The sequence below is a fragment of the Hemitrygon akajei genome, chromosome 15 (assembly GCF_048418815.1).
Source record: "Hemitrygon akajei chromosome 15, sHemAka1.3, whole genome shotgun sequence".
In the NCBI taxonomy this organism is placed as follows: Eukaryota; Metazoa; Chordata; class Chondrichthyes; order Myliobatiformes; family Dasyatidae; genus Hemitrygon; species Hemitrygon akajei.
The window spans coordinates 44,741,922-44,762,106 of NC_133138.1; the positions used below are offsets into that span (position 1 = coordinate 44,741,922).

The 20,185-nt window shown below is 40.3% G+C and overlaps 1 protein-coding gene across 1 annotated transcript in view; it reads right to left on the minus strand.

The window, feature by feature from the left end:
• The window catches only part of LOC140739301 (polypeptide N-acetylgalactosaminyltransferase 10-like), an 80,548-nt gene extending 61,145 nt beyond the window's left edge, over nucleotides 1-19,403 (minus strand). The window contains exons 1-2 of the mRNA XM_073067465.1: nucleotides 18,780-19,403; nucleotides 1,381-1,486 (exon numbers count right to left, since the gene is read on the minus strand). Coding sequence (XP_072923566.1) covers nucleotides 1,381-1,486; nucleotides 18,780-18,911 — 238 coding nt within the window. The 5' untranslated portion in view covers nucleotides 18,912-19,403. The remainder of the gene's footprint in view (nucleotides 1-1,380; nucleotides 1,487-18,779) is intronic.
• Between the last annotated feature and the right edge of the window lie 782 nt (nucleotides 19,404-20,185).

Below are 20,185 nucleotides of genomic sequence, written 5' to 3' on the forward strand. Positions count from 1 at the left end.
ACTCAGGTAAATGGTAACTTGTCTTTTTTTTATATATTTGAACTATTTCCGTGAAACTTTGGCTAATTGGGTCAGCTCCTTAATTGGGCCAAAATGTACTGGTCATGAGGTGTCCCAATTAACTGGAATTCACTGTATTGACTGCATATGAATCCTTCAATATTCCCTTCATGCAAGTGTGGTCTTTCATGTTTATCATGTAGCCATGTTGAGATTTTTAAACTGTTAGTCCAAATCCCCAAACCTGATTTTAGTCCTAGTTTAGGGCATCTTTCAGAATTCCTTTTCCAATACCTGTTGTGCTTCTACTTTTTCTAGCTTGCTTCCTTTCAAGCTGTGACGCCCAGCAATCTCATGATTTAATCCTAGCCCAATCACAGGACAAACACAAGAAAGTCTGCAGATGCTGGAAAGTCAAAGCAACACATAAAAAATGCTGCAGGAACTCAGCAGGTCAGGTAGTATTTATGGAAAACAGTAAGTGGTCGACATTTTGTGCAGAGATCCAATGAGGCCTCTACCACACTGGTGAGTATTGTGTTTGGTGCTCCTGACGTGGCCTCCTCTACATTAGAGAGACCGGTCATGAATTGGGGGACCGCTTCATCGAGCACCTCTGCAACATCTGCCTCAAGTGTGACTTCCTGGTCGCCAAGCATTTTCATTCCCATTTTGACATGTCGATCAGTGGTCTCCTCTTATGCCAAGCTGAGGCAACTCCTAAGGTCCCCTCCACCTTTTTACTCAGACATCTCCCCCCTTCCCTTCCAGTCCTGAAGAAGTTCCGAAACATCGACTGTTTACTGTTTTCCATAAATGCTGCCTGGCCTGCTGAGTTCCTAATCACAGAACAATTTACAATGCCCAATTAATCTACCAACCGGTACGTCTTTGGACACTGGGAGGAAACGGGAAGCAATCCACCCGGACACAGGGAGAACATACAAACTCCTTACAGGCAGCGGAGGGAATTGAACCTGGGTTGCTGGTACTGTAAAGCATTGTGCTAACCACTACGCTATCGCCCTTTCTATTTTCAAAATCAACAGTCAATAAAGCTTGAAAGTTTAATCACTATAAAACCATTTCTGTTTGAATTCCTCACTCCCTCACCATTCAATCTTCAATCTCCAACAGCATGTCGTATTTTAAATCTATACCGTTTTCCTCCCATCACATTACTTTCATTTCCTTTCATCCCTGCCTTGCTCCTTAACTCCAAATTCTATCTGCTTTCAACTATTAGTCCTTTTTAACTTTACAATTCCTCTTTCCTTAATTCCCAACTACCTTTTCCAATCGCTGTGAACAAAGCTGCGAGAACGCATTTAATTAAACACAAATGTTGCACTGTAACTGAATAATTTTCTTGGTACATACCTATTCTTGCTGCATCTGCTGTGATTGCTTCATTGTCATGCCAGTCTTTCTTCCTTACCTCTTCACCAATGAAAATGGCTTTTTGTCTTGGCTTGATTGGTAACCCCTTATTAAAATGTAAAAGAAAAAGGTTAGTTCAGGGCAATATAATATTGATAGATGCATTCAGCTGGTAGGTTTAAATGTGCTCAGTTAGCAGTTTACAGATACCCAATATATATGACAAAACCCATAAGTAATCTAGCTAATTCTGGCATGAAACACATAATTCAATGAGCTGCTGCAAGATGAACACCCTGGTGATGCACGATGTCTGCAGTTTTCCCTTCTTTCCAGATTGTAAATATTTGTTGTTTTTACATTGTCAACAAATTGCAACTAGTTGGTCAAGCAACAAGAACTGGCCATCATATTTGCATTGTGTTAGGAAAATATCAAATTTGTGGCTATTATATCAAAAATAAAATTAGAAAAGCACAGTTGAATACTATATAACTCGGACACACAAAAAAGGGTTAAGAAGTGGTTTCATACAGCATTACATTAAATTGAATGGCCGAGCAGACATTGTGGGCCGAATGGCCTCATGGCCACTTCCTGCACCTTATTGTTATTAGTGTATTATTGTCACAAATCAAGTCATTACAATTGAGGTAGCACATAGTAAAACAATGATAGAGTGCAAAATAAAGAGTTACAGTACAAAGTGTAGAGCAGTGCCGGTGGACAAAAGGTGCAAAGATAGATTGTGAGGTCAAAAAATCCATTCGTATTGACTGGGGAGGGGACCATTCAATAGTCTCATAACAGCAGCATAGTTCACCAGCCTGGTGATAGGAGCATTCAGGCTTTTGTATCTACTGCTTATGGGGAGGGGGGAGGGACAGCGAATGCCTCTGGTGAATGTAAATGGTCACTCTGCTCTTCAGGAATGGTGGAAGACAGAAGAAAGGAAATTATAAGCCAGTTAGACTGACTGTAGTGGTTAGGAAGATGTTGGGAGTCGATTATTAATGTTGACAAGGATGATTCTGGGAATGAAAAGGTTATCATATGATGAACGTTTGATGGCTCTGGCTCTGTACTCACTGGAATTCAAAAGGATGAGAAGGGATCTCATTGAAAACTTTTGAATGTTGAAAGGCCTAGACAGAGTAGATGTGGAATGGATGTTTCCCATGGTGGGAGAGTCTAGGACAAGAGGCATAGCCTCAGGATAGAGAGGTGCCCTTTCAAAACAGAGATGCGGAGAAATTTCTTTAGCCAAAGGGTGATGAATCTGTGAAATTTGTTGCCACATGCAGCTGTGGAGGCCAGATCGTTGGGTGTATTTAAGGCAGAGATTGATAGTTTCTTGACTGGACATGGCATCAAAGGTTATGGGGAGAAGGCAGGGAACTGGGATTGAGGAGATTTTACAAAAAAGAATCAGCCATGATTGAATGGCGCAGCAGACTTGATGAACCATATTTCTGCTCCCATGTCTTATGGTCTTATATGGTTTCAGGGTACTTGGAGGCCATGATGAAATAGGGAAAAATCAAGGGGAAATCTTGTCTGAAAAATCTGCTAGAATTCTTTGAAATAACAAGCAGGACAGACAAAGGAGAATCTGTGGATGTTGTGTACTAGGATTTTCAGAAGGCCTTTGACAAGGTGCCACACATGAGACTGCTTAACAAGATAAGAGCCCATGGTATTACAGGAAAGATACTAACACGGATAAAGTAGTGGCTGGTTGGCAGGAGGCAGAGTGGGAATAAAGGGAGCCTTTCCTAGTTGACCATCTGTGACTAGTGGTGTTCAGCAACGCTTGTTGTTGAGACAGCTTCTTTTTATGTTGCATGTCAAAGATTTGGATGATGGAATGGATGACTTTGTGGTTAAGTTTGCAGATAATGCAAAGATAGGTGAAGGCTTAGATAGTGTTGAGGAAGCAGGAAGGCTGCAGGATGATCTGGACAGATAAGAAGAACGAGTGTAGAAGCAGCAAGTGGAAACCAGTGTCAGGAAGGGTATGGTTACGCACTTTGGTAGAAGGAATAAAAGCACAGAACATTTTCTAAACAGGGAGAAAATTTGAGATGTAAAGGAACTTGAGAGTCCTCAAGTGGGATTTCATAAAGGTTGAGTCAGTGGTGAGGAAGGTAGATGCAAATGTTAGCAGTAATTTTGAGAGGACTAGAATATAAAAGTAAGGATGTAATGCTGAGGCTTTACAAGGCACTGGTGAGGCCTCACACAGAATTATAAGCAGTTTTGGGCCCCTGATCCAAGAAACGATGTGCCAGCATTGGAGGGGGTTCAGAGAAGGGTCATGAGAATAAATTCAGGAATGAAAGGTTAGTCGAATGAGGAGTGATTGATGGCTCTGGGCCTTTACTTGTTGTAATTTAGAAGAATGAGGAGTGATCTCATTGAAACATATCAAATGTTGAAAGGCCTAGATAGATTGGATGTGGAGAGGATATTTCCTATGGTGGGGGAGTCTAGGACTGGAGGACACAGCCTCAGAATAGAGATTAGGGGGAATTTCTTTAGCCAGAGTATGATGAATCTGTGGAATTCATTGCTACAGGCAGCTGTGGAAGCCAGGACATTGGGTGTGTTTAAGATGGAGGTTGATAAGTTCTTGATTGGTCAGGGCATGAAGGGATATGGGGAGAAGGCAAGATATTGGGGCTGAGAGGAAAATTGGATCAGCCATGATGAAATGGTGGAGAGACTCAATGAGCCACGTGGCCTAATTCTGCTCATGTCTTATTATACTGTTTTTTTTACCCAAGGCAGCAAGAAATATAGAAGGGTCCATTGAGGGGCGGCTGGTTTTTGTGATGTGCTCTGCTGTATCCACAATTTCTTACCGTCGCGTGCAGAGCAGTTGCCATCCCAAGCTGTGATGCATCTGGAAAGGATGCTTTCTATGTGTACCGATAAAAATTGAGTGTCAAAAGGAACAGGCCAAATTTCTTTAGCCTCCTGAGGATCTAGAAGTGCTGGTGAGCTTTCTTGGTCATGGCATCAATGTGTTTCTACCAGGACAGGCTACTGGCGACGTTTATTCCCAGGTACTTGAATCGCTCAGCGCTCTCAACCTCAGTGCCATTGACGTAAACAAGAGCATGTGCACCTTGCCCCATCATAAAGTAAATTACCAGTGCCTTTGTTTTGCTGACATTGAGGGAAAGGTTGTTGTCATGGCACCATGTCATGAGGCTCTATATCTACTTCCTGTATGCCAAATCATTATTTGGGATACCGCCTCCATTACCTGCATCAGAGCAGAAATCCCTGGACTGGCAGTGGACTTCGAAGCAATCAAATGAAGGGTAAGATGTGATGTTGAGATACATCAATGATGATGCTGATGAAAAATACAAAGGAGGCTCAAAGGAGAGGGCTTCCAATTATTACCTGCAAGATCTCCACCAGTTCATTACTTATGACATTGAAGATTTACATCACAACACATTTGATATACATCTCTTCTCTTCATAATACAAGTAGCCTCAGAGCTCAAGCCAACGGTCTATCCATATCTATAACGTCATGTCCTGTCCCATTAGACCTTCCGTGCATCTTAATTTGTTTCACTCATTCTTCCTGTAAAACTTGCACATTTCCCCAGAATCCTAGTAAAATGACTCTTCCAAATCAACCCTTTCGCACCTCTTGGGGACTTTTCAACGAAATTCCAGACCTATGGAATGTGGCATGTTCTTAGCCTGGAAAATACATAATTTGTCTTCACAGTCATTTTAGAAAATTTATGATCTATCAGTTTATGTGTAGAATTGTAATCTATTTCTTGGATGATCTCGTTATTTACCTACCCTTCACGTCAAAGCAAAATATCCCCGATGCACTGAAAGTGAGAATAAAATAATGAAGATTCAAAACGTAAAATCAAGCAATTTTAGCTCAAAATGGATCAAGAACTTGTTATGCAGAAAGACTGATAGCGAGAAATGTTATTAGTAATTGGATTGGAAAATGTGAGGATGGGAAGCTGCAGGATACTTTCATGTTGCAGTCTTGGCCAGTGTAGATCACATCACTGCTTGCAGTTCATGTCATATGGTTTCCCCCAACTCAGCTGCTGATACATTGCTATAGCAGGAGCTGGGGGTGTGGCTGCTGCAAGAGTGGTGAGAGTTGGAGAGGTTGGAGTTGAAGGTGATCACCAGCAGTAAAAGGAATAAGGACTAACATGCACGGAGAGGGACTGTTAAAAGATGGAAGCAGACCACTAAAAACAATATAAATACAATTCAGAATGCAGGTACATAAATGCGAAGTGTGGTGGATAAGGTCAGGCAGCTGAAAATTCAAATTCCTATCTGGAATTGTGTTGTAATTGTCATTGCTAAAACAGAAAAGAGGAAACATGGTTACATAATATCTGATGATACACAAGGTGTTCAGAAAAGATAGGGAAATGGAAAAAGAGATGAGGCATTAATATTAAGAGAAATATTCCAGTTCTGAAAGAACAGGGTATCCTTGAGAAGTATAGAATCCATTTGCTTGACCTCAAAAATCAAAGACAGAGCTGTCACTCTACCAAAACTTCTTACAGCACTGAATAGTAAGAGAAAAACAGAGGAAAAAGTCTACAGGAAAGGACATACGTGCAGAAGAACTGCAAATGTGGTGATTGCATTAATTCAATAACTTGCATATTGAATGATATAATGTTCGTGTAGAAGGGCAAATGTTGAAGGAATGTTCAAAATATTTTTAAGGAGAACTTCTTGATCAACAAGTTTTTAATCCAACAGAGAAGGAGGCATGCTGGATCTGGTTTGGGGGAATGCATTGGCCAAAAGCATAATGTGTCAATGACAGCAGTATTAATGCAATCATAAAGATTTAATTAAAGGTGTGCAGACGAAAGCAAACTCCTTCACAGGTGAGTTCTGGGTTTATTCTGTCTCCCTTTACCAGACCCCCAGATGGATTCAGGTTGAACTCAGATAATACTTGTTGCTAGTTCTCTCTTAAATGAGGCAAACACTAAAAGCAACACACCAGTGTTTATTTCCTTTAGAAAAAGCAAACTGTTGATGCCTTCTTCTCACAGGGAAAATATTTCCCAATCCCTAATTTAGGAAGGTGGACACATTTCCTCATTGTCTACTATCCATGACTACAATATTCAGTCATTGTCCTCAACTTTCACAGATAAGTTGTTTTGAAGGGGAAGAACTGAGTTTGTCAGCACCTTATTTTTTTACTCAGTGAGTTCTTCTTACCTGTTGGCATGAAGCACCGCAGGTGTGTAGACAGCATGTGGAAAGCAAGGGAAGAGTGAGGCAGATTATGGATAAAGATCTATAGCAAGCTGTAGATCTATACAATGAGCAAAAACTGAGCTGGAGTAATAATGAATATTCCTCTACCAAGGAAGAGGATGCTGCCAGAATCCAATAAAAGGGAATATATAAAGTATAAGACATTGGGGCAGTAAGGGGGAGATTCATAAAGAAACATTTTTTTTTAAATAAAAAAGTAGCAATGAAAGCAAGTCACCTGATCCAAATAGAATGTTATGTGACAGGAGGTGGGTTGGAGATAGTTATACAGTATTCTTCTTTTTTCCCTAGATGTAGAGGAGACGCCGAAGACTGAAATATATTAAATATAGTATCTATATTTAAAAAGGGATGTGAGCATACATCAACTAAGCATAAGTCCTATAATTTAAGTCTGGTAGTGTGGGAGCTTATAGAAACAATAAATCCAGAAAGACATTAAAACTACTTGAAGAAAATTGAACAGATGAAGTTGAACCAGTACGGGTCACACAAGGTGACTCATGTTTGACTAATCCAATTTTTTTTTTTAAATGCAGTAATCAGGAAAATTGATAATGGAAATACAATTAATGTCAACTTTTCAGAAGGTGTTGGATAAATTCTGAAACAGAAGGCTAATTAGCAAAATTGAGATCTATGGAATTAAAGGATTTCCCAGCAACATGAATAGAAGATTGTCTTTAAAAGGCAGAAATCTGAGAAGATGGGTGAATCAGTTGTTTTTCAGGTTTAAGAAAGAAAGTCAGATGTTCTCTAAGGGCAAATTTGAGATCACTGCTATTCTGACATTTGCTAATTTACAGATCACATTAAGCTCTTAAGTGAGCAGGATATTAAAAGACTGTGAGAAGACATAGTTGGGCTGGTTGATAAATGGTAAATGAAACTTAACACAGAACTATACTGTAGAAAGAAGATACATAGAAAGATGATAAATATTGCAGGAAGAAGATAAATATTGCAGAAAGATGAAGAGGCATTCGATTAAAATGACAGTTCTAAGGAATATATGGATGTTTGCAAATCCTTGAAGGTGCTTTTAGAAAGTACTGAATTGTTGACACTGATCATTACTGGCAATGAGAATAGAACAGGTCCTGGGTGTTGGTGTTCCTTAATGTTGGATGCTGCCTTTTTGAGGCCTCACTCCTTGAAGATATCCTGGATGCTATGGAGGCTAGTGCCCATGACAGAACTGGCTAAGTTTACAACTCTCTTCAGCTTATTTTGATCATCTGCAGTAGCACCCCCCACCCCCACACCAGACAGTGATGCAGCCAGTTAGAATGCTCCCCTTGCTCACTCTTTCCACTTCGATCCCTCTATGAGGACTGTTGCATGTTTCCTCGTCTTACCCTTTCTGAAGTCCATAACCAGTTCTTTGTCCTTACTGTCACTGAGTGCAAGGTTGTTGCTGCAACACCACTCAACCAGCTGATATCTCTCGCTCCTGTACACCCTCTCATCAGTATCCGAAATTTTGCCAGCAATATCCCAAAGCAACGACCACCTCCAACATGAAAGTCTAACCACCCACCCTTAACATTAAATGGAATTACTATCGCTGAGTCAACAACAATCAACAATGATTAACAATTCAACTCAAGTAAAGTGGTTACAGATTAAGAGCTGGATCTCCTGTATTAAGTGTTTCACTTCCCAATATCCCAGATCCAAGACATGAAGCTGCAGTGTGCTGGAATACACTCCACTCACTGGGGTGGATGCAGCTTCAGCAAATGATGCATGTACCACTTAGCTTGGCAGTTAGCATCTCCCATGATGTCTACCATCAAGAAGAACAAAATATGGAAGTTATCCTCCAAATTGTACACAATGCTGTCTTGGAAATATATTACATGCCCAAAGCAACTGAGCTTTCACGAAAAATACTGCAGGAGTTCAAGGATGCAGCTTACCATCATCTTCACAAGGGCAATTAGGGATGTATGTTATGCCTGTGATGTCTGCATCTCAAACTAAATTATTTTTAAAAGTCCTGCTGAAGGGCCCTGAATGCTGACTGTACTCTTTTCCATAGATGCTGCCTGGCCTGCTAAGTTCCTCCAGCATTTTGTGTGTGTTGCTTGGATTTCCAGCATCTGCAGCTTTTCTCTTAAAAGTAATCGAGTTGCTAATTTTGAAATTGCTTAACATGTGTTAAAATCTAATAGATTTCCTATTTAGTTTGATGATTGGTGAACGATAAAATCTAGATATTAATCAGAATTAGGTTTATTATCATTGACATATGCAATGAAATATGTTGCTTTGTGGCAACAATACAATGCAAAGCATTAAATACTCTACAAATTACAATACATTTGCCTTGGAAAAAGTATTTAGCCCCCAACTATTTTCACATTTTGTCTCAGTTTCCAAATTTAAAATATATTGAAGTAGGATTTTTTGAGCTAAACTACAAAACATTTGTAGATTGTGCATCATGTCAAATCAAAACAAAAATTTCAAAATCTGTCTACAGTTAATTAAAAATTTTAAGAAACAAAATTGTGAGGCTGAAAAAGCATACATCCCCTTTGTAATTGCTAAGCAAACTTTCCTCAGATGCAATTCTCTATACAGTATTACCTTACCAACTCAACCAATTTCTTGATTTAGAAATTTGGAGGATCACTTGTTTTCAATGAATTCATAAGAGTCAATAACCCCCCTCTCTCTAATGTCCAAGAGAATGGCAGATTTTCAACAGACCAAAATCCCAAATGAAGACAGAAGAACATTCAAGACAAGTCAGGGAAATGATAACAGAGAAGTACAAATCTGGGGAGGGGAACAAGATCATCTCAAAGGCACTGAGCATATCTAGGTGCTCTCTGCAATCCATCATGAAAAAGCAGGAAAAAATATGAACCACAGCCACACTGCTACGTCAGGCCAACCCTCTAAACTTAGTCGCCAGAGAAGAATGGCTCTTGTAAGAGAAGCTACTGTGACACCAACAGTCACTCTGATGAGCTGCAGAAGTCAGTGGCTGCAACTGGAGATGAAGCTCATGGCTCCATAGTCTCCATGGCATTGCACAAGAAGGATATTTATGGAAGGAGCCCTGACTAAAAAAAAAGCATATTTGCCCATAAGGTCTTTATAAAGTGTCAATTAGAAGATGCTGTAAAAATGCGGAAGGTCTTGTGGTCAGATGAGACTGAAGTGGAACTTTTTGGATTCAAAACTAAGCAGTACGTGTGGCGTAGATCTAATACTGCACATCAGCCAAGTAACACCAACACTACTGTAAAGTATCATGCTGTGGGGATGCTTTTCAGCAGCAGGCATTGGAAATCTGGTCAAGATCGATGGGAAAATTAATTCTACTAAATACAGGGAGATTCCGGATAAAAAACCTGTTAGCTTCTTCCAGGAAGCCGAAAGTGGGGAGGAAATCTGTCTTTCAGAAGGACAACAACCCGAAGGACACTGCCAGAGCACCCATGGAGCGGCTTCAAATAAAGAAAATCAATGTCCTTGAGTGCCCCAATCAGAGCCCTGACCCTAATCCAATCAAACATTTCTGGCAAGACCTCAAGATTGCTGTCCACTGCCACTCCCCAACTAACCTCATACAACTTGAGCATTTTGCAAAAGGATTCTTGCTCCATCATGTTGTGCAAAGCTAATAGAGAATAATCCAAAGACTACAGACTGTAATAGCTGCAAGCGGTGGTTCAACTAAGCACTGAGCAAAGGGGAAATGAATACTTTTGAAATGCTGATATTCCAGTTCTTGAATTTTTATATCTTCATGCTTGACAATTTTCCATTTTTTGTGTGCTCTACTGTGAAAAAAGGAGCATGTAACTCACAAATAAAAGTACTCAGTTAAATTGATCAAAATCCCTGGTTATAATACTCATTTTATGTGAAGAAAGGGTTACAGGCTGAATACTTTTGCAAGGCACTGTATATATTTTAAAAATTAAATAAGTCACACAAAAAGGGTTTATTGTCCATTTAGAAATCTGATGGTGGAGGGAAAGAAGCTGTTCCTAAAATGTTGAGTGTGTGTCTTCAGGCTCCTGTACTTCCCTTCTTATGTTAGCAATGAGAAGAGTGTGTTTCCTGGGTGACCATTGTCCTTAATAATGGATCCTACCTTTTTGAGGCACTGAAAGTGGGGAAATGTATTCATTTCATACCCATATTTGAATTAATTCTTTAATGAATAATTTAATGATATGATATGTCCATATTTTAATGTAAAATTTCATCAGTTTATAATCATTACAATGCAACAATGAATACTGAATAAGGATCAGAATTGGTATGAAGGCAATAAAAGAACTACACAAAGCTCAAAGTTACCACCAGGGGGAATAATAACTACAAGACAACATCACTAGGAGGATTAAAAGTAAAAGGCATGCCCCTAACTTCTCTGATACACAGCTGCCTATTGGAGACAACGCCGGGTTGAAAAAAAAAGTTACATCAGCATTAAACCAGGAAGTTGAATGTGTTCAGATGTTTAACCCAAATGTTTTAATTATAAAACTAACTATCATAAACTATCTCATACATAAAATAGTTTTCCCATTTCATTCAAAATAATCTAAGTGGATACAATTGTTCCATAGGTGGTAGATTATAAAAAACGAAAACAAAACTATAATTTTTAAGAGAAAAGGGAAAAGAAATCCCCTCATCAGCAATTAACTGTTACAGGGATGTGGTACGTATCATTAAATTAAAATTATATACAAGGGCCTTCTTTATGAAATGGATTACAGTGGTTTTTAATTTTTTCAACAGTGCCTTTGAGCAGATAATCCTACAAAAGGTAGTAGATTCACCCCAGTACATCACGGGTAAAACCCTCCCAATCATTGAGCACATCTACATGAAACACTGCTGTAGAAAAGCAGCACCCATCACCAAAGATCCTCACCAGCCAGGCCAGGTTCTTTTCTTGCTGCTGCCATCAGGTAGAAGGTACAAGTGCCTCGTTCCTTGCACCACCAAATTCAAGAACAGTTACTCCCCTCAACCATCAGGCTCTTGAACAACAGGGGATAACTACACTCATTTAGGGACTCTTTTGTTATTTCATGCTCGTTATTTGTTATCTATTTATTATCTGTATTTGCACAGTTTGTTTACAGTTTATATTCCTGATATTTACAGTTACTGTTCTATAGATTTGCTAAGCAGGCCTGCAGAAAAAGAATCTCAGGGTTCTATGTACTCCGATAATAAATTTTACTTTGAACTTTGCTATGACATGGCTGCTAAAATAGATTAAATGAAAGTGCTTTGGCAAGTAGCATCCTCAGAGGCCTTCCTTGTAAAAGCCAGCTGTATCCTTGAAGAGTCTCCAAGGTTCCCTTGCACACAAACATATCATCAATGCACACTGTTCTTCAACAGTTTGTTCTGGTCTCTCTGATCCCCGGAGGCAGTCTCCCACCATCCTTCTTCCCATCATGGTACCATCCATTCACTCCCTTGCGATAACTGGAAGAGTTGCTTATATTGTTAAATGTCCTTTAAGGCATGGTTCCACAGATGATAACTGCAAGAATTTAAGAGGAAGGTACGATGGTGGAACGTTATTTCTCAGACTGGAGGCTTTGTTGCTCTTTGTTTATACAAATGATTCAGATGAGAACGTGCAAAGCTTGGTTAGTAAGATTGCAGATGAGACTGAAATAGGTGGTACTGTAGACAGGGAAGAAGGTATCAGAAATTACAGGGGATCTTGATCAACAATGCAGATGTTTTGAGGACTGGCAATTCCTGCAATCCAGATAAGTGCCAAATGCTGCACTATGGGAAATCCAACTAGGGTAGCACTTATAGAGTGAACAGTAAAGCCCTCAGAAGTGTCATGGAACAGGAAACCAGGAGTACAAGTGGTGACAGATGAGACTGCAGATGCTGGAAATCTGAAGCAACACACAAAAAGCTGGAAGAATTCAGCAGGTCAGGCAGCATCTATGAAGGGAACTGGATAGTCAATGTTTTGGGTCGCATCGTTCATCAGTCCTGATGAAGGAACTTGACCCGAGATGTCAAATGTCCATTTCACGCCATAGATGCTGCCTTAAAAATCTGAGTTCCTTCAGCTTTGTGCGTGTTGCTAGGAGCACAAGCACAGTACTATGCAAAAGTCTTGGGTGGGGGGGGGGGGGGGTATTGGTGTATATAGTAATTTTATGTATTGCACTGTACTACTGCCACAAAAATAATCAATGACACGTGTGAGTGATGATAAACCTGATTCTGACAGGGGTCTGTATTGTGGACTGAGAGTGTGAAAGTGGTAGGGAGAGGGAAATTATGGTTGGGAAAAAGGAAAGGGTGGAGGAAGGGAGTAGGAAGCACCAGAGAGACATACTGTAATGATCAATAAACCTACTGTTTGGAATCAGATGACCTTGCCTGGTGTCTCAGGGCTGGGTGTGTCTGTACCCTGCCAGCCCCACTTTTGGCACTGCTTGCCTGCAACTTGTCCCATACCCCTCCCATGGCACTCCACCCTCAGCATTCCAAACATACTTTGCCCCCACCTATTTACAAACTTGCTATTCACTCCCACCTTGACAAATAAAATACATCGGGAGCACCGGACACAATAGACAACCCCAGCAGACCTGCAGGTGAACTGTTGCCTCACCTGGAAGGACTGCCTGGGACCCTGAACGGAGGTGAGGGAGGAGGTGTATGGGCAGGTGTTGCACTTGGGCCACTTGCAGAGGTAAGTGCCAGGTGGGAGATTAGTGGGAAGAGACAAATGGACGAGGAAATCGCAGAGGGAGCAATCCCTGTGCAAAGCGGGGGGAGGGGGGGGAGAGATGGACCTAAAGAAATTTTCAGTGGTAAGATCCCTTTGGAGATGGCAGGAGCTGTGGAAGATAACGAGTTGGATGAGAAGGTTGATGGGGTGGTAGGTAAAGAGGAAAGGAATTCTATCTCCATTAAGGCCGTGGGAAGATGAGGTGAGTGGGGATCTGTAGAAAATGGAGGAGGTGTGGGTGAGGGCAGCATCAATAGTAAGGGAAAGCAACCCTGTTCTTTAAAGGAGGATGACATCATGGAATGGAAAGCTGTGTTCTGGAAAAGCAGAAGTGACAGAGGCAAAGAAACCGAGTAAAGGGAATAGCATTTTTACAGGAGTTAGGATGGGAAGAGGTATAATCAAAATAACCATGCAAATCAATAGATTTATAAAAGATGGTGGTTGACAGTTTGTTTCCAGAGATAGAGACAGAGAGAAATCGAGTAAGTGGAGGGAGGTGTCAGTGATGGACCAAGGGAATTTAAACACAGGGTGGAAGTTGGAGACAAAGTTGATAAAATTGGCAAGCTGAGTGCAGGTGCGTGGAGCAGCACAAAGGCAGTCATTAATGGAATGGGGGAAGAGCTGCGGTGTATAACCGGAGAAGGCTTTGAACATGGACTTTTCTGTGTAGCTAACGAAGAGGCAGGCATGCCTGGGGCCCATGCGAGTACCCATGGCCACCCCTCAAGTTTAGAGAAAGGGGGAGGAGCCAAAGGAAAATTTGTTCAGGGTGTGGATAAGCTCTGTCAGACAGAGGAGGGTGGTAATGGAGGGAAATTGATTGGTTCTTTTGTCGAGAAAGAAGCGGAGAGCTTTGAGATCTTCTTGATAGGGACTGAACATCTATGGTGAAAATGAGGCAGTCAGGGTCAGGGAAATGAAAATTATGGAGGAGATCAAGGGCACGAGAAGCATTGTGGATGAAGATGGGAAGGGACCGAACCAAGGGGGATAAAATGGAAATGAAATACAAGGACACGAGTTCAGTGGGCAGGAGCAGGCAGACACAATAGAACTACCCAGACAGTCCGGTTTGTGAATTTTGGGTAGAAGGTAGAAGCGAGCAGTTGTTAGCAAACTAAGAGAATTATGAGTTTGGGGGCAGTGGATGGGAGTTCTCCAAAATGGATGTGGTCAATGACGATGTCAAAGACAGTGTTCCGCTGGTCTGGAGCGGTGTCCTTGAGAGGCAAGTACGAGGAGTTGTCCAAGAGGTGCCTGGCCCCAGTAAGATAGAGGTCTGCGCACCACCCTCGTCTGCAGGTTCGATGGCAAAGTCGGGATGGTGCAGAGAGAGTAGGGAGCAGTGCGTTCACAGGGAGTAAGACTGGAGGAGGAGAGAGGAATGCTGAAGTCGAGATCCAAGAGGAGGAGGAGCGCTGAAAACAGTTGACGGGGCGTGGAATCCTTGCCAAACAAGTGGGCTCAGAGACAGAAGCGACGGAAGTGCTTGGCATTGTGGCAAATGTGGAACTCACTGAGTTGTGGGTGAAGGGAGACAAAAGTGAGGCCCCTACTGTTCTATAAACAGTTTTTGTGAGCTGCTTAAAGTTCTAATATTCCACAATTCTATTTTAATGTACAAAATAGGCTGTAAAACAGATGACTGGGTCCCCAATACTATAAAAAAATGCTTCTAATGATTTTTAATCTAACAAAAGAATTCTGTGCAATGAACTGCAGCAAATCTCCTCGGTATATGGAAGACTTGCATATACTAAGAAAACTGTAACAACTACTTTGCAGATTTATGTAGCCAAAGACACAGAATTGTGGACTGGGTTTTTTCAGTGGTGGGCTGCAGTATCCAGTGTACTCTACTGGTTCAGCTTCCACTACCAATCTGACCGAGTTAGCTATAATTAGCCATAAGCAGATAATAACTGTTTATATATAAGCAGTTCCACCAGAATTACAAAATAAAATCAATACATAATTAAGAAATCACCAGTGGGTTCAGATTAAGGGCAACTTAATTACTTTTACCTCATCCTTCCAACTCAACCATAAAGTAGCTATTTATTAAATTAGTTGTGAATCCTGACCATAAATATTCTTGCTGGCAACTAGTTATATCTAAACTAAATTGTCTGTCCCTTTCTTAATTCTTTTATTATTAGTTTATTCATTTATTGAGATACAAAAGGCCCTTCCAGCCCTTTGAGCCTCACCGCCCGGTAACCCCCAGTTTAATCCTAGCCTAATCACAGGACGATTTACAATAATCAATTAACCTACCAACCGAAATGTCTTTGGACTGTGGGAGGAAACAGAAGCACCCAGAGGAAACCCACGTGTTTCATGGGGAGAACATTCAAACTCCTTGCAGGCAGCTGCAGGAATTGAACCCGGGTTGCTGGAACTGTAAAGCATTGTGCACACCACTATGCTACCATGCCACCCAAAGTGTGCCGGATACGAAATGCCAACTGTTTTTCGTTCCACATATGCCGCCTGACCTGTCGGTATTTTCCAGCATCTAGAGTTTTTCATTTTCATTTACAGCAGAACTAGCCAATTCTGATTTAAAGAGGAAAGTGAGTTGCCTTAAGTTATTTAAATTACTGCTGTTCCTCTACGAAATGAAACACTTGCTGATATTTTCACACATTTGCCCTTTCACACTTTTAACCTGTGCCTTTGGATCTATACTATTTTTTTCTATCCAAGTACTACGTGGAATTCTATTAAACACCAAGACTGAAGAATCCCAAGTTTCTTTCTTTCACACCTCTGAACTATTTCTAAGGTATTTACACTCCAATGGCAAAGGAGATCTATGCCACAGAATCACGCAGCTAAGGATGGTGAGGCAACATTCCTATTTCAGTTAAATACACAAATGAGAAATCATTAACCCAAACCGAACATTAAGGCAGGGTCAATCATGAAACATCAACACGCAATAAGAACAAGTGGAAGAAAATCTCTTCTCCGGGCTTCTAAGACCAGATACTTTGACAATAGTTTGTGATTTCTTTTACCTACATTGGCATCAAAACTAGTATTCTATATTCAACTTATGGTACATGGAATTGGAAAGAAGAGCGAACAATGATTGACTATATTTATGTCCATGGAGTAAGGATTACTTTATGCTTTGACTGTGCTCCTTAGTAGATGGCAAACTTCACATGCACTCTGATTGAGAATCTTACACTGTTGTCAAGGCTTCACATTGTTACTTTTTCAGAACTTGTAATAATAAATTAATTGGCCCCAACAGATAAAATGTAAAATACTGAATAAAAAGGTAATATGTAATAATGACAGCAGTCCATTCCTCTATTGTGATTTAATTACAATACAGCACAATAATAGGAACCAGTTAATAGCAATTTGCACAAAAAAAAATTTGTACTGACTAAAGTTAGATCCATCTTAATTTCCACGGTCATCAGTTTTACCTTGATGATCTCTCACCATAAGCTCACTTTTATTCCCATCTGCCCTTCATACAGAACTACAAAAACTTACACAGGTGAATTCAAATTGACTTTTCATTAACATAAAAAGTCTGTTCATCTTGTTTGCAATATCCTAATTCTGCAATCCATCCCGTATCCATGAATTGGAAATTAATAAATTGGATGTTGTGAAATTTTCTGACAGCTCTTACTAAGCTTAGGCTTTCCATTAAATTTTCAATGTACCATAACTGGTAAAATTTCACACAATGTTTACTTAAACTTGAAACTCAGTCTCATCAGTATAACCACAGATTCAATGCTTCAACCTTGGCCTGCAATAAAAGGGAGATAGTGGAGAATGGTAAAAACTGCCGTCGATGTGGTCCAAAGGAAGCAGTAGTAATAATGAATTAAGGTGTTAATATTAGAGACACAATATTAGAATGTATATAATAATTAACTTAATGATACCACTGTTTTGGTAATTGTCAACATCTTATCCCTGTTACCTTTGTTCTCTCTCTTCTATCCAAATGCTCATTCATACTATATCCTACTCATCTATCTGCTTTATGTTCTTTGATCTACATCACCTCCTTGTCCTTCATTTTGAAACATTTTAAATTCTTTCCAGTGTTACTTTTCCACAAATTGATATTTCCTCCACTCCTGCAACTGAAATATGCGCATTCTTGCAACTTCCTCATCATTGCCCTATTTCAAAATTACTCCAACAAAATTCACAACATTCTGGTGATCAGATTCATACCACTGAATCCCTTTTGGAATGTTATTCACTTCTTTGTTTAAAGACATTCCTTTAAACTTTACATCCTTGAAAAGGTTCTGGTCACCTGCCCTATAATCTCCTTATAATTTATATTGCTTGGTTTAATTTTTTAACACTTCTGTTAAAAACTACCAATTTATTACATTAAAATGCTATATAGAATAGACACACATGATATCTTTAGTTATTAAATAAAATTTAATTAAGCTTACAGCTATTTCACAGTTCAAATGTTTTTAATTGAAGAAAAGCAGCAAGGTTTGGTAAGCTATTATATGAAACCAAGATTGATCCTCCTTTACAGAACAAGCTTTCCAAACGATTTTATGCTGCTTTTTAATCAATCAACCTCAGCTCTTGCCTGCCTCTCAGATAAAATTATTCAAGCAAGAGGAAGTGTTTCATCTTAAGGTGGAGATGTGATGGCATAAGAAAGAACACATGGTAAATATCCTGAGTTCATGGGTCAAACAGAAGAAATCTGAATGTTCTCGGATATCGTCAGCGTTACAATTCTCAGGAGACTGAAGCAAATTTCACTCCAGAACAAGACAAGAGGATGGAACCAGGAAGGGCACGCCACTTCAGTTTCAATCCCATCAAGTTTATTTTAATGTCTAAAAGAACATTAGCACCCTTTTACAAAACGTCACAGACAAACATTCAAAAGCCACTGCCCTACCATTTAAACACTTAACAGAATCTGGGAAATGAATCATACAGGTACATTTCTTTTTCTCCTAGGTGCATCGACACAACAGATCAATCGGAGAACAAGCCAGTTGACAGCACCCTCCTTTGAATTCAAGATCAAAACTTCAAAACTGTTTAAGTACTTCCCCAATTTTGTTTACCGATCAGCTAAAATGCCAGTTTTAAAAACACACTGAAGACAAAACCATAACTTTGGTGGGTGGCTTCTTGTTGCAAAATATATTTGCTAGCCTGTTAAGACTAACAGTAAAACAGTTAAACGCTGCAAAAAAAAAGTTAACACTCAGCCTTGCCTCCATTCATGAAGGTAAGTCAGCCCAACACGACTACAAAGCAAAGAGCAGGTAGCAGTGAGTGTGTTGTTTTACCTGTACCGATTCAGCTGGGCTCGTTAGCTGATTTGCTTTATAAAGAGACCATAGCCCGATGTTTGGCACGAACACCACAGTGAGAATGATTAAGCCAGCCGCCTGAAGAAGCCTCTTTTGCCTTCGCCTCATCTCCCAATGCCTAAAATGAACAAGACTTTTCACTCAGCAATAATGTGCCCAACTTTCTTCCTGTAGCTCCTCGCAGCAACTGACTGATTCAGGGACTTCCGCTCGACTGCTACCATCGTCCTCGGAGGGGGGGGAAACGCGTCAAACAGGAAACATTGTTGCGACAATGTAGCCGTCTCCTTTCTTCTGGGTTTAAAATTCTTCTTATCTAAATTCCACGTTTAATATCCAATGTAACACATTCTCCCTTAAAGCAGTGGCAGACTGCTTACCAACATTGTTGAGGGCTGGGTCCCCCAGAACTGGTGGGTGAGAGGAGGTTCCGAGCCAGTGATCCGAGTGTCAGTGAGCTCCAGGCAGAGACTGGTTTCGGGTTGTTGTCTGTCACATTTAACCCACACATGGCATCTTCAGACTGGAAAGGTTTAACCTCACATTCTCAAATTCAGAGTTTGCAGTAGCGACCAGTCCTTTAAGCGGCGAGTCGAGTCTCCGGAAGAGTTTTGTATCAGAAGTTGCTTTCAAACTACAATCCACGGGAGCGGTGACCCTCAACATTTAAATAAAATGAGTACATTAAATGTTGCCGTGCCAAGGCGAAGACCAACAGGGTTTTCTGGAATGCCGAAGGTCTAGCTGCCGGCAGAGATAAAACTTTATTCTTTGGAAGTTTTAATACCAACTCATAGATTGTAAATAAACAAGCGGCAAATTTTTCAACATAATAAACAGTAACATAAAACGATATGTGTATAAATAAAGTTACATTTGTGTAGATACCATAATCACTTTCAGTTGCGAAATCGCGGACATTAAATCAAAAGGGATTATTTTACCATGGTTATGGCATCCTTGTTTAACTTTAAACGTTACAGTAGTGCATTTGTTTGAATATCCGATAGGGGGCTCACTTCCACCAATCGGCTGATGTAAAATAACAACTACATTTTGTAGCGCCTTCAATTTATCAAAGATGTTTCCAGGCGTTTTATGGGGAGGTGTATAATTAAAGGAAATGACGCGCCAAGACCCATAATAATTTATTCGTGCATTTTTGCATTCAGTCTTGCATTTGTCTTCTCAGAAAGTTTAACCACGACCTTGTGCTTTGAATAGGCCCTTTCCCAACTGTCTTGACTCATTCCGTGTAATGATTTAATGTCAGGGAATCTCAGCTTTGACAACAGAGTGATATTAAGTCTGTAGAGTTGACAGATACCACTTGACAAACAACAAATGCTCAAAGATAGACAGTATCCTGCTCAGCTAGTGGG